This window comes from Capricornis sumatraensis, chromosome 17 (assembly GCF_032405125.1).
Source record: "Capricornis sumatraensis isolate serow.1 chromosome 17, serow.2, whole genome shotgun sequence".
NCBI lineage: Eukaryota > Metazoa > Chordata > Mammalia > Artiodactyla > Bovidae > Capricornis > Capricornis sumatraensis.
The window spans coordinates 69,988,147-70,001,623 of record NC_091085.1 but is presented as its reverse complement, the minus strand read 5'-3'; the positions used below and the strand labels follow the sequence as shown (position 1 = coordinate 70,001,623).

The 13,477-nt window shown below is 50.8% G+C and overlaps 1 protein-coding gene across 2 annotated transcripts; it reads left to right on the top strand.

The window, feature by feature from the left end:
• Nucleotides 1–3,280: 3,280 nt before the first annotated feature.
• Nucleotides 3,281–13,405, top strand: C17H12orf43 (chromosome 17 C12orf43 homolog). Of its 2 annotated transcripts, none has more exons than XM_068989873.1 (6): nucleotides 3,281–3,419; nucleotides 6,993–7,035; nucleotides 7,234–7,332; nucleotides 11,004–11,077; nucleotides 11,626–11,716; nucleotides 12,214–13,405. In XM_068989873.1, exons 1-6 carry the CDS (start codon nucleotides 3,296–3,298, stop codon nucleotides 12,548–12,550), a joined length of 768 nt encoding a protein of 255 aa, XP_068845974.1. In that variant the 5' UTR covers nucleotides 3,281–3,295; the 3' UTR covers nucleotides 12,551–13,405. The 2 variants fall into 2 exon arrangements, with proteins under 2 accessions (XP_068845974.1, XP_068845973.1); XM_068989872.1 differs by having other exon boundaries at nucleotides 3,296–3,419; nucleotides 12,217–13,405.
• The last annotated feature ends 72 nt before the right edge of the window (nucleotides 13,406–13,477 follow it).

Here is a 13,477-nt window from a genome sequence, read left to right as displayed (position 1 = left end):
GCTTAGTGGAAAAGAATCCACCTGCCAGTGCAGGAGACAGGGGTTTGATCCCTGGGTCCACAAGATCCCCTGGAGAAGGAAATGGCAACCCACTCCAGTATTCTTGCCTGGGAAATCCCATGGACAGAGGAGCCTGGTGGGCTTCAATCCATGGTGTCACAGAGTTGAACATGACTTAGCAACCAAACAAAATGTTTGCAGCTGCTGCTGTTGCAAAGACAAGGACAGGTGAGAGGCACTTTTTTTTTTTTTTAACATCCGTCCACACAATAGAATTTTTTTAAAGATTTTTTTTTTTAATGTGGACTACTTTTTCAGTCTTTACTGAATTCGTTACAACTGTTGTTTCTGTTTTATGTTTTCAGTTTTTTCTATCACGAGGCATGTGGGATCTTAGTTCCCCCACCAGGGATCAAACCCACACTCCCTGTACTTGAAGGTGAAGTCTTAACCACTGGATCACCAGGGAAATCCCTGAAGGGCACGTTTGTCCTCAGACAGCGGAAGGTGGATTTAACCCTTCTCTGTCCTCTCCCTTCCAGTTTGCATGAGACATCAAGGTGACAGTGGAGCAGCGGGGTTGTGTGGATTTCATCACCCAGGTGAATCCTTATGAGTCCATACAGAAGCTTAAAGAGAAGATCCAGTGTAAGCTGGAGTCCTCGGCCCCACAGCCTCTGTCCTTCCAGGAGCCTGGTGGGGAGCGACAGGTCCTCGGGAACATCTCCTCCTTGGCAGATTACAGTATCTTCTCTGACGCTCATATCTCTCTGCTGCAGATTGTCTCTCCTGAGATGCAGGTCTTCCTGAAGAATCCCAGTGGTGGGAGCCACGCCTATGCCATTTACTCCAGCAGCTTAGTCCTTGACCTGAAGTGTCAGATTGAAGTGAGGGAGGGGCTACTCAGAAAGAAGCAACAGCTAGAGTTCCAAAGCCAAGTCCTGCAGGATGAGTGGAGTTTGAGTTTCTGTGGTGTCTGAGACAGCACCACGCTCATCCTCTCCAAGAAGACAGCTGAATAGGTTCTATTTCCACCCAGTTAGCTTCCTCTGAAACATCTCTCAGTGCGTTTTTGCTGTTTAATCTAGGTCCCATCAATTTCACCTAACCTTGCCAGTAGACGGATGATGAGAGATGTGAGACTAGATATGCAAACCAACAATAGCCAGAGAGTATTTGACAATAGAATTCTGACCCACAAGCTCTGCAGCCACCAGCCTGGAAGCCAAACCATTGTATCAACTAACTGGAAACCATCAGGATTTAGCCAACAACTACTAGCTTCCCTATTTCCTCCCTTTCAATTTAGGACTGATGAAAGAAAGCCAAACAAGCTCCCTGACCAATCATATAGGATGCTCTGCTTCTAATTAGCCCACCTCCAGCTTCCCATGCAAACAACCTCAACTGGGGTATACCTGAAGGCTTCTCTTTATGCCACTATAAAGCTGTCTCACCGCCTTCCTTGCCTTGGTGTCTTTGCCACAGGCAAGGGATGGTGGCTAACCCCCTGGCTATAGCGAGTTGGGAATAAATAATCTTCGTTTGTTCTCTTTCGGGCGGTCTTCATTTATTTCCACAGGTGCTAAGGCTGTCCTGGGAGTTATAGCCTAAGCATGTGAGCCTCTCAACTCTGGAAAGTAAGGACTGTGCAGGAAAGTGAGATAGAGATAAGGGAGATGGAGGATGATGTAGTTTTAAAAATCCCTTCAACTTATTTACAAAATAGACGTGCAGTTATGGATGTAGAAAACATACTTATGGTCACCAGGGGCGAAGGGGGAAAGGGGAGGGATAAACTGGGAGATTGAGACTGACATATACACACTACATATAAAACAGATAACTAATAAGAACCCGCTGTATAGCATGAGGAGCTCGACTCAGCACTCTGTAATAGCCTACTGTTGTTGCTGTTGTTGTTGAGTCGCTAAGTCAAGTACAACTATTTGCAACCCCATGGACTGTAGCCCACCAGGATTCTCTGTCCATGGGATTTCCCAGGCAAGAATACTGGAATGGGTTCCCGTTTCCTTCTCCTGGGGGTCTTCCTGACCCAGGGATCAAACCCGTGTCTCCTGCATTGGCAGGCGGGTTCTTTACTGCTGAGCCACCAGGGAAGTCCGTATCACCTGGAGATCCTGTTCAAATGCAGGTTCTGATTCAGGTCTAGGCTGAAACCAAGGCTGAATTTCTAACAGGCTCTGGAGTTTGCTGATGCTGCTTGTTCATGGATCATACTGAGAGTGGTACCAAGGCCCTAGGATATTGAAAGGAATACGGATTTGAGTCCCACCTCTCAGAGACTCTGCTTTGCCTAGTTTTCAGTGAGACTCAACAATCTGCATTTTAAAAAGTCCCCTACACAACAATGTGAAGCGTACAGTTAAATATGGTTAAAATAGTATGTTTTATATGATGTGGTCTTCCCTGGTGTCTCAGCAGTAAAGAATCAACCTGCAATGCAGGAGGCGCAAGTTTGATCCCTGAGTTGGAGAGATCCCCTGGAGAAGAAAATGGCAGCTCACTCCAGTATTCTTAACTGGGGACTTCCGTGGACAGAGGACCGGGCAGTTTACAGTCTGTGGGGTCGCAAGAGTCAGACACAACTTAGCAACTAAACGACAAAATACTATGTGACTTTTACCACAGACGTGCATGCGTGCTTGCTAAGTCGCTTCAGTCGTGTGCCACTCTATGGACTGTAGCCCGCCAGGCTCTTCTGTCCATGGAATTCTCCAGTCAACAATACTGGAATGGGTTGCCAGGCCCTTCTCCAAGGGATCTTCCTGACCCAGGGATTGAACCTGTGACTCTTACATCTCCTGCACTGGAAGCCAGGTTTTTTACCACTAGCACCACCTGGGAAGCCCCTTGCCCCCCACCCTACCCCGCCACAGACACAAAGGTCCCTAAGGTACTTCTGATGCCCAAACACACTTCTGAATTTGTAGAATAAGTGGATAATAATCAAAGTGCATTGGACCAAAACGTGGGAACCGATCCTGACTGTCATTAACCCCTTGTGTGACCTTAGGCAATTCCTTCCTGTCTATAGGTGTTATTTTTCTCATCGAGGATAGATCTGTTGATCTCTTAGGCCCTTCCAGCTCTCACGTTTCAGGAAACCATTCAGGACAACTTAGGACCAATGGTGGCCTGAGTTTAAGAACTACAATCCCCACAATGCCCTGCGTTTTTCAGCTCCCTTTTGGATCCTAGGAGGACGACCGCTCCAGGAGGCGCTCCCCACAATCCTTTGCGGTGCTTCAAGGTGGCGGCACCCAGTGGCACCATGAGTGATCTGGAGAGCAGCAGCAGCAGCAGCGATGAAGAGGAGCTGGAACGATGCCGCGAGGCAGCGATGCCGGCTTGGGGCTTGGAGCAGCGCCCGAGGGGTCCAGAGAAGCCAAGAGTCGGTAGGGGGCTATATTCGGGGGGTCTGGCCGAAGAGCGTATGATCTTCCCCTGAGGCCTGAGAGGATGGACGGTGAAGAGGGTGTCACCGGCATTCGACTTCTTTCCCTGAGGAGGCTCCACGGCCTGGGTGGGGTTCAGAGTAGGATTCAGAGTCAAAATAAGGACAAGGGCAGCGGGGCGGGTTGTTCCATGACCCCAGTTCGGGAAATCAAGGCACCAGAGTATCTCTTGACTCTGCCTCCTTGGGTCCATCCTAACTGTTGCACCCCTGGCGCCCCGCCACCCCTCGGAGATTACTGGGAGAGCTGGATTCTTGCATCCAGCCTTTCCTCGGCTCCAGCACTTTCTCACTCCCTGGGGCTGCCAGCGAGCTGTGTCCCACACCTCCTTGACCGTGGCCTCTGCAACCCCATGGATTGCAGCCCGCCAGCTTTCCCCATCCTTCACTATCTTCCCCATCCTTCACTGACTCCCTAGTGCCCTGGGAATAAATCCCAGACCGCGTAACATAAGGGCACCTAATGGTGGGTAGACTGCGGAGGGCCTGTGAATCTGAATGGGGAAAATATTTCATCTCACTTTCACTAGTCTCCGAAATTTAGCCTCTCTTTCCATCATGCGTGTGAACAACCGCAGTAATTTTGGCAATATCTGTTACTTTGTCTTAACAAAAGTCTCAAGACTTTCAAATCCCGTTAGTCTTTCAGATATGTCAAAAATATTTTATTCACTATTGTGAATATGTTGGAAACAAAGTCGTTTCCACTCATCCCTGCTTTAAAATTAAAGTAATTTTGGACTTCCTCGTGGTCCAGAGGTTAAGAACTCACCTGCCCACGCAGGGCACACTGGTTTCATCCCTGGTCCAGGGAGATTCCCCATCCCACAGGGCAACTAAGTCCTGAGCACTAAAACCACAGAGCTGGTAAGCTCTGGAGTCGGTGCTCTGGAACAAGGGAAGCCGGTTTCTGCAATGAGAAACCAGAGCGCGGAAACCAGAGAGTAGCCCCCAGTTGCTGTAACTAGATAAAGCCCTCAGGCAGCGACAGAAACCCAGCACAGCCAGAAATAAATAAATATTAATTTTTTAAAAATTACAGTAATTTTTAGGTCCATCAGTAGATCTAATTTAATACATTAATGAAGAAGCATATGTATTAAAGTGTCCCAAATTTTGCTTTTTACTCTTAATGATAACTGAATTTCGCTATCACTGGTTTTCTTTGTAATCCTATGTGTTGTATTTTTTGCATCTAAAAGATTATTCTGAGAAGGATCCAGGCTGCCAGAGCAGGCCATAGCAAAGCAAGGTTAACTCCTGCTTTTGTTTAAAAGGACTCACAAGCCCTCGGGACTTCCTGGTGATCCAGTGGCTAAGACTCCATGCTCCCAATGCAGGGGGCCTTTGTTGGATCTCTGGTCAGGGCACTAGACTGCATGTTGCAACTAAGAAGTTCATAGGCTGCAGCTAAGGATCCAGAGTGCCGAACCTAAGACCCGGCAGAGCTGAGTAAATCAATAATTTCTGTAAAAGTTAAAATAATAAGTAAATAAAAGGACTTACAAACCCTTTGGTAATCAATTCCCGGCCTTTGGTAATCAATTCCCAGCTTGCTTTCCTGCCACACGTTCCACAGGTAGGCTCCAGACCATGCTATGTCCTCTCATCTGTGGTCACCATAACTCTGCCATTTTTTAATTTTCTGTGTGCAGAAATGCCTTTCCATCTCTATCACTCACTCAGTTCAGTTCAGTTCAGTCACTTAGTCGTGTCCAGCTCTTTGCAACCCCATGGACTGCAGCACACCAGGCTTCCCTGTCCATCACCAACTCCCGGAACCTACTCAAACTCATGTCCATCAAGTCGGTGATTCCATCCAACCGTCTCATCCTCTTGTCGTCCCCTTCTCCTCCTGCCTTCAATCTTTCCCAGCATCAGGGTCTTTTCCAATGAGTTGCTTCGTCCCATCAGGTGGCCAAAGTATTAGAGTTTCAGCTTCAGTGTCAGTCCTTCCAATGAATATTCAGAACTGATTTCCTTTAGGATGAACTGGTTGGAATTCCATGCAGTCCAAGGGACTTTCCAGAGTCTTCTCCAACACCACACTTCAAAAGCATCAGTTCTTCAGCGCTCAGCTTTCTTTATAGTCCAACTCTCACATCCATACATGACTACTGGAAAAACCATAGCTTTGACTAGACGGACCTTTGTTGGCAAAGTAATGTCTCTGCTTTTTAATATGCTGTCTAAGTTGGTCGTAGCTTTTCTTCGAAGGAGCAAGCGTCTTTTAATTTCATGGCTGCAGTCACCATCTGCAGTGATTTTGGAGCCCCAAAAAATAAAGTCCTGCCACTACTCACTAGCAGGAAGAATTTGGGCAGGGTACTTAAGTCTCACTGTATTTAAATTTCCTCATCTGTAATGTGGGGGTAAGGATAGTACCCACCCTTGTAAGGAGCAGAGATGATGTATCTGCAGTGCTTGGCACACATTAAAGGCCCAGTAAAGAGCAGCAGTTATGTGGTTGGTCTCTCGCCATGGACTCATTTCCCCTTCCTGTCTGGCTCCAATTTATCCTTTAATACAGCTGAGACACCATCTCTTCAGGAGGACTGGGTTCCATGCCCTCTCTCCACGATCATCATACTTTATGTGATTCCCTTCATATGTAATGCTTTCCTTTCTTCTACATTGCTTCTTTGCTTATCCTGCCTTTTTTCCTTTCACCCCTCCAACCCCAGTACCTAGAGTCAACTGTGGCTCATACTTGCTCCGCAAATTTATTGAGTGAGAGGTTGCATGATGTGAACTTCACAAGGTCTAGTGTCTGTTCACCATGGTATCCCCAGGGCCTGTACCTTGCTCAGCAAAATAATTCTTAAATGAATGAACTTGCCGGAAAGGTGCCTCTAAGGAGTGAGGAGGCTGAGACCCCAGCAAGACTCCCCGTCCAGTGATCAGCATAACTCAGCCCCCTTTGTTTCTCTCTTCCAGAGCACTTAGCACACAGCTAAGCACACAGTGGGCACTCAATAAATGCTGGAATCAAAGTACACTTAGACGTGCTTATTCAGCATGGTGATGAAGAGGGGGCTCTGGAGCCAGACAGCCTGGATCCTCATCCCAGTTCTTGTCACTTGTTAGCTGTTTGGCTAAGCTGTTTAACAGGGCTTCCCCAGTGGCTCAGCAGTAAGGAATCCACCTGCCAATGCGGGAGGCATGGGTTTGATCCCTGGGTCAGGAAGATCCCCTGGAGAAGGAAATGGCAACATTCTTGCTTGGGAAAGCCCATGGACAGAGGAGCCTGGCAGGCTACAGTCCATGGGATCGCAGTCAGTCATGACTTAGCAGCTGAACAACAACAAGCTATTTTACATCTCCTTGCCTCAGTTTCCTCTGTAAATGGGGGATGGTGACTGCTCCACCTCCACTCCCACCCCTGTTAGTCCCATCGGGTTTTTGGAAAGATTCAACAAATTATAGGTGTAAATCACATAAAATAGTGCCCAGCACACAAGAGATGGTATAGTTGTTTCCTCTGTAAATACCTCAGTGTTCATTATTTCCACAGGTGCTACAAATGCTAAGTTGCCAGCCAACCAGCCAAGCCTCAGGTACTGTGCACTTTGGATTCAGGTTTCATCTGTTCATTCATTGATGTTGGCCCCTGCCACCTGCGCCCCCCACCCCCACCCCATGTACTCCCTGCTACACCCTGGTATGTCAGGGTGAGCAAGACACATGTCTTCCCCACCCTCTTGGGGGCAGCCTCTGAGCTGGCAGGAGGTGAGGTCCTTTCGTATGTGTTGCAGGCACAAGGTAGATGAGCACGAACAAGATGGCAATGAGCTTCAGACCACCCCCGAATTCCGAGCCCATGTAGCCAAGAAACTGGGAGCCCTGCTGGACAGGTAGCAAACACCTACATTCTGTTTTCCTCCCCTCATTCATTCATTCCAGGACTAATGGCCCCCGAGGCCTGGGAGCTCAGCAGATGTAAGTTGGCACTGTGGTAAGCACAAGGCATCACCCTACTGTGCAGGGCCTGTCGTGCTTGTTCTCCAGCTGTGGGAAAAGGCTCCCGTCTGTAAGAAGAAGCATGTGCCTGCAGTCATGGAGGAGGGAGCAGAGTGGGCTCAGCTCCAGGGCCCTGCTCTTAACCACTGTGCTCTCCTGCTGCCCCAAGAGGAAGAGGGGACCCCGGGGTGCAAGAGCTTATTCCCCCCACAAGAGGACAAGGGACCAGTGGAATTCCTGTTTCCTGAGTGCTTACTGTATGGCAGGTGCTGCGAGAATATAATCTGTGAAGATCCAGGTCGGCAGGACTTCCCTGGTGGTCCAGTGGCTAAGACTCCACGATCCCAGTGCAGGAGGCCCAGGTTCAATCCCTGGTCAGGGAACTAGCTCCCACATGCCACAACTGAAGAAAAGATCACGTGTGTCACAAGTAAGATCTAGCGCAGCCAAAGAAATACTTAAAAAAGAGAGAGAGATCCAGATCAGCATTCTTAAAGTAGGTGCCCAGGAACTTGAGTCCAGAGTGCGGCTCTGGGCACCAGGGCTCCAGCTGCAAAGAGGAGGTGGAGAAATGCTGTACTCTGCATACCCACTGTGCCTTGGGAGGTTAATTAATTTATCTTTGTAATTTTATTTATTTACTTTTGGCCATCCTGGGTCTTTGTTGCTGTGTGGGCTTTTCTCTAAGTACACAGGCTTCTCATTGCAGTGGCTTCTCTTGTTATAGAGCAAGGGCTCTAGAGCATGTGGGCTCAGTAGTTGGGGCTCCCAGGCTCTAGAACACAGGCTCAGTAGTTTTCTTACTGGGCTTAGTGGGCTTAGTTGCTCTGCGGCATGTGGAATCTTCCTGGATCAGGGATCAAATTCATGTCTCCTGCATTGGCAGGCGGATTCTTTACCACTGAGCCAGCAGGGAAGCCCTGCCCTGGGAGATTTAGATTCTTAGTAGTGTCTTCAAGGCTCTGAAAAGTCCTGCAGTAAAGAGTCCTGTGTAACTTTGTTTAGCCCGCATCTTCCAAGCATGTTTGGCCACAGGGCCTCTGTTCCGAGGATGACCAGTGGCGTGGCATGGGACTTGGTCTGGGGCAGGCTGGGCTAGATCTATCCTCACTTGACAAAGCCCTAGCAGATTTCGAAAGGGAGACTCAGGATGTTTGGGCTATGGTCCTTCAATATGAAGTAACCATCAAAAAGGACAGATGAGCCCTCCCAAAGTGCACAGCTGCTGCTAATCCCATACAGAACTTTGGGCCAGCCCTCAGCAGCCTGCACCCCCACGGCCTTAGTGCCAGTCCCCAGTGTGGGAATGTGCTTACCGTGTTTAGGAAGGTCAGGTGGGCATCTCAGTCCGAGGGAGTGATTTTTCTCAGTGACCGTTCGGCTTCAGGGTAACCAGGGCCACCTGACATTGCAGTGATCCATGACGAGCATTTCCCCAGGTGGAAATCCACCAGGGCGTTGGTCACCCACCATCAGGATAGTTCCTGCAGTGGTCTGTACTTATTTCTCTCCAAAGAAGTGACTTGGCACGCACACAGTGTGCACAGCTATCCTGAGCCAGTGTCTTGTGTTTTAAGGGCTTCCCAGGTGGTGCTAGCAGTAAAGACCCCGCCTGCCAGTGCAGAAGACATAAGAGATGTGGGTTCAATCCCCAGATTGGGAAGATCCCCTGGAGAAGGAAATGGCAACCAACTCCAGTATTCTTGCCTGGGGAATCCCATGGACAGAGGAGCCTGATGGACTGTAGTCCATAGGGTCGCACAGAGTCAGACACGACTGAATCAACATAGCACACACAAAGAAATGATACCCCAGTTAGTCCCTTGTGTTAGATCAAGGTTTCTTATCTTGGCACCATGGACATTTTGGCCCAGATTGTTCATGGTTGTGCGGGGCTGTACCAAGCGCTGTAGCGAGCGCTATAGCAGGGTTAGCTGCGTACTTCAACTCTACCCACGAGATCCTGGTAACATTGCTCCACCAGCCGTGACAACCAGCTGTATCTCCAGACATCGCCTAATGGCCCTGCTGACTGACAGTGAACCACTGGGTTAGATACCCAGGACAGGCTCAGGACCCTGTTGGCATCATCTCTGTTCCCTCTCCCCAGACCGTGTCCCATGCAGGACGAGGCCTCCGGCACCTACACAAGGCAGTTAGAAGCGCCCAGCGCATCATTCTGTTTGCTGCAAGGGCGTCGCTTAGAGCGTTGGTCTCCAGTTGCGAGGTGACTGCCTCGCCAGCACTCCCCAAGACCTGCTTCCTGGTCTCGGCAGTTCTCCCCTCTTCGTCTGTGCAAGAGAAAGCACATTGCTGTGGAGCTCATTGCTTATCTTTTTTTTCCGGCTGTGCCAGGTCTTCCTTGCTTTGCTCAGGCTCTCTCCAGTTGTGGCGAGTGGGGGCTCCTCTTCATTGAGGTGCGAGGGGCTCTCATTGTGGTGGCTTCACTTGTTGGGATCACGGGCTCTAGGCTCACGGTCTTCAGTGGTTGTGGCACATGGGCTCAGTAGTTGCAGCTCGCAGGCCTGCACGGGCTCAGTAGTTGTGGCTCATGGGTTTAGTTGCCCCATGGCATGTGGGATCTTCCTGGACCAGGGATTGAACCCACATTGGCAGGCTTGGTCTTTACCACTGAGCCACCAGGGAACTCCACTGGTTGCTTATCTTACAGCAGTAGTCATCTTCATCATTGTTATGGCTGGCATTTACTGGTTCACAGCCGGGCTCCATGCTCAGGGATTGGAGTCCACTTTCTCATTTGAACCTTGTAACAGCTCTAGGAAGCCGGGAGTCTCATCACTCCCAGTGTTCAGACGGGTAACACAGGTTCAGAGAGATGAAGTCCCTTGTTAATAAGTGACAAAAATCAGAACTTAAAACCCAGGTCTGAAGCCTGAGAAAGGTCAGTGGATTGTAACAAAGTCAGTTTCTCAGTTGTGATCATGGATGTTAGTTACACATGGTGTTGTCCGAGGGAGAAACCAGGTGGGGAATACCTGGGGTCTCCCCATGTTATTTCTTGGCACTGAGTGTCAATATGTATTAACTCAAGCTTTTTTTAAGAAAAGAAAAAAAAAAGCAGGTCTGCCTGTTCTAGGAGCTGAACCTCTGAAACGTTCTTTCCTCAACCAGTCATGTTTCCCTTTTCGGGCTTGCTGCCAGGAAGTTGAGAACCAAATGTGTGCCCTCTGTCTAGCAAGTCTGTCGGGCTTCCTGGCCACACTTCTGGCTCTTTCTGTCCCTCTTGCTCTCGTTTTCTCTTTGCCTTATTTGAAGTTGCATTCTGTTGTACTGTGAGTATCTTCAAAACTTCTTCAGCACTTTGTGGGATAAAGTAGGGTTTGAACCAGTAAGTCACCGTCGTTTGAGCTGACAGGGGCTCTTCACCACGTTATGGCTGTGACCAGGCATGTTCCCATCAGCCTGGGGGCCCTCTGCCTCCGTGTGTAACATTGCGTTACTCTGTCCCCTCCACTTAGCAACAACAAAAAGAAGTTTTAATTAAAAATAATTTTTGTTGTTGTTACCCAAAATCTCATCCTAAATCCATTGTCTCTTCCCGTAGCTCCATTACCATTTCAGAAATCGTGAAGGAGCCAAGAAAGGCCGAGGTGCAGCGAGGCGCCCTGGAGGATGATGGTGAGCAGCTTGACTGTTGATAACAGCTTTCCTTTATTAAGCCCCTCCTGTGAGTCTGGAGCTACAAAATGCCCTTTTGGCATACTATCTTCCTTCATGCCTGCAGGCCCTGTCCGAGGCAGATGTTATGGTGACCCTGTTCACAGGCGGACCCATGAGGGGAGCTGGGGCCAGAAATGCGGCCACTGGCCCCAGGTGACCCTGAGCAGGAGCGCCTGCTGCACCCCACAGCCTCTCACACATGAGTCTCTGTCCCCTGCCCGACTCACTCACCACTCTGCAAGCTGCCGTAGGCAGGCAGCTCAGCTGCTGCGTCCCAGAAGCCTCGGGAGACTTGCTGGCTTGACTTGGTGGCTGGCAACCCCTCAAGCACCCGGTCCCGTCTCTGCAGTAGAAGGAAGCATGCTGCCTCTCATCCTGCAAGGCACCGCTCTCTTATTAGATAGGAGCAATGCCCTCTGGACCAGGGGCTCCGTGAGGACAGAGGTGGGGCAGCCTTGGCACCTGCGGGCCCCTGGCCGTGCTGACTCCATCCCCGTGGGTTGCAGGCTTCCGCCTTTTCTTCACGTCCATCCCCAGAGGCCCCGAGAAGGAAGCTGCTCCCGAGCCCTGCCGGAAACGGTTGCCTTCCAGCTCCAGGTGAGATGACATGTCCTCTCCTCAGGTTTCCTCATTTTGACCAGATCCGCCCCCACCTCCACCCACAGATAGCCATGCAGACCCCAGTCAGGCCTGGACCCAGGAGGAGTCCCGCCAGGTAGCTGGAGACATAGTAACTCAGTGGGAGGGGGAGAGCTTCCATTGGGGGCTGGATGTTGACTGCTCTCGGAGCACCCATCTCGTGCCCGACACCACACTCCTGGGACATCCCTGTGAGGCCTAGGCTCTGTTAAGATCCCCACTTGATACGTGAAGACCCTGAGGGTCGGAGAGGTTAAGTCACGAAATGAGGTCACACAGCCTGGAAGGAGAGAAGCCTATGTGGGAACCCAGGTCTGCCCCCGGCCAAGCCTGAGTTCTCCGCATACCGCTGTCTCTCCCTGGCCTCTGTCTGATGGCCTGGCCTGGGGCAGTGCGCGGCAGCTTTGGGGTCCCATCCCGAGTCCCTCTAACACTCCCCCCGCCCTCCCTGGCAGCAGCGATGATGGTGATGAGTTACAGCGCTGCCGAGAGGCGGCTGTGTCCGCCTCCGACATCCTCCAGGAGTCCGCCATCCACGGCCCTGTCCTCGTGGAGAAAAAGAAGAAAAGGAAGTTGAAAAAGAAAGCCAAGAATGAGGACAGCGCCGACGTGGCCTCTATCGCCACCAGCAAGGCTGCAGTCGGAAGGCAGGAAAAGGAGTGTGCCCAGCTCAACGGGGACCAGGCGCCCCCTGGGACCAAAAAGAAGAAGCGGAAGAAAAAAGCAAAGAAGGCCAGTGAGGCCTCCCTGTCCCCGCCAACAAAGAGTGCTGCTGCCATGCCCTCGAACTGAGCCCAGTGTGCGGGCAGGGAGCTCAGGCTTCCCATAGAGACTAGCCTGTCCGAGCCCTGAGTCCCTCTCCAATGCAAGAATTTGGCTGACGAGTCCAGGCTCTGCCCGTGACTGGGGCCAGCCCAGGCGTTGGGGCTGAGAAGCGGTCATAGGGTGAGGGGGGTCTGCCCTCCTGTGCTCCCCCTGGGCCGCGTCAGACCTATGGTACCAGAACATTCTGTGACCCCAGGAAGAAGGAGACTCCCGGTTACTCAAGGCTGAAGGCCAAGTAGTCGAGCTCCACCGCCGCAGCCTGGTGCAGGAGACAACCTGAAGGAGACAAGGTGGGGTGGGCCTCCGAGGCCCTGGAGCCCCTTGTGTGTCTCCCTCCACACAGACTTCATAAAACACTGTCTAGAAAAGAGAGAGATCTACTCTGCCCCCACACCCAGCTTTCCAGAGTTTTCTGTCTCCACAATATGAATATGCCGTATGTGATTGTGTCTCTGAGCCAGCCAGATTATGGAAAATAAATTGTCGAGGAAACGGAAATGTAACGGGGATCTGGGTGCTGCCCCTGAGTCAGTGCTGAACTTGATGAGCATCACGCAGGTGGGGTCCTCCTGCCTACACCCCAGGAAGTGTTCCCACACCCCAACTTCAAGACTGCAGGAAGTGTCACAGCACTCGTGGCCTGGGGCTCCTGGACCCACATGTCCTGCAAGAAGTAGCAGAAGTTCACGGTGAAGGAGGCATTCCGGCTCGGAGGCCTGGCCTCGGAGATTGGGTGGAGCCAGGAAGACAGAGGTGGGATGTGAGAGTGTGTGTGCCGGCCCCGCCCCTCCTCAGGCCCCGAGCCCCCTTCCGCCTGCCTACCCCACCTACACGACAAGCAAGATGTTCGACACAGTCCATGTTTACTAAAAGTTAAATAAATGTACAGGCTCG

Coding starts and splice junctions, on each gene's coding strand:
- C17H12orf43 (XM_068989873.1), top strand. CDS start 3,296: ATGAGTGATCTGGAGAGCAGCAGCAGCAGCAGCGATGAAGAGGAGCTG. Junction 11,078..11,625: donor AGGCGCCCTGGAGGATGATG/GTGAGCAGCTTG, acceptor CGTGGGTTGCAG/GCTTCCGCCTTTTCTTCACG. Junction 11,717..12,213: donor CGGTTGCCTTCCAGCTCCAG/GTGAGATGACAT, acceptor CCTCCCTGGCAG/CAGCGATGATGGTGATGAGT.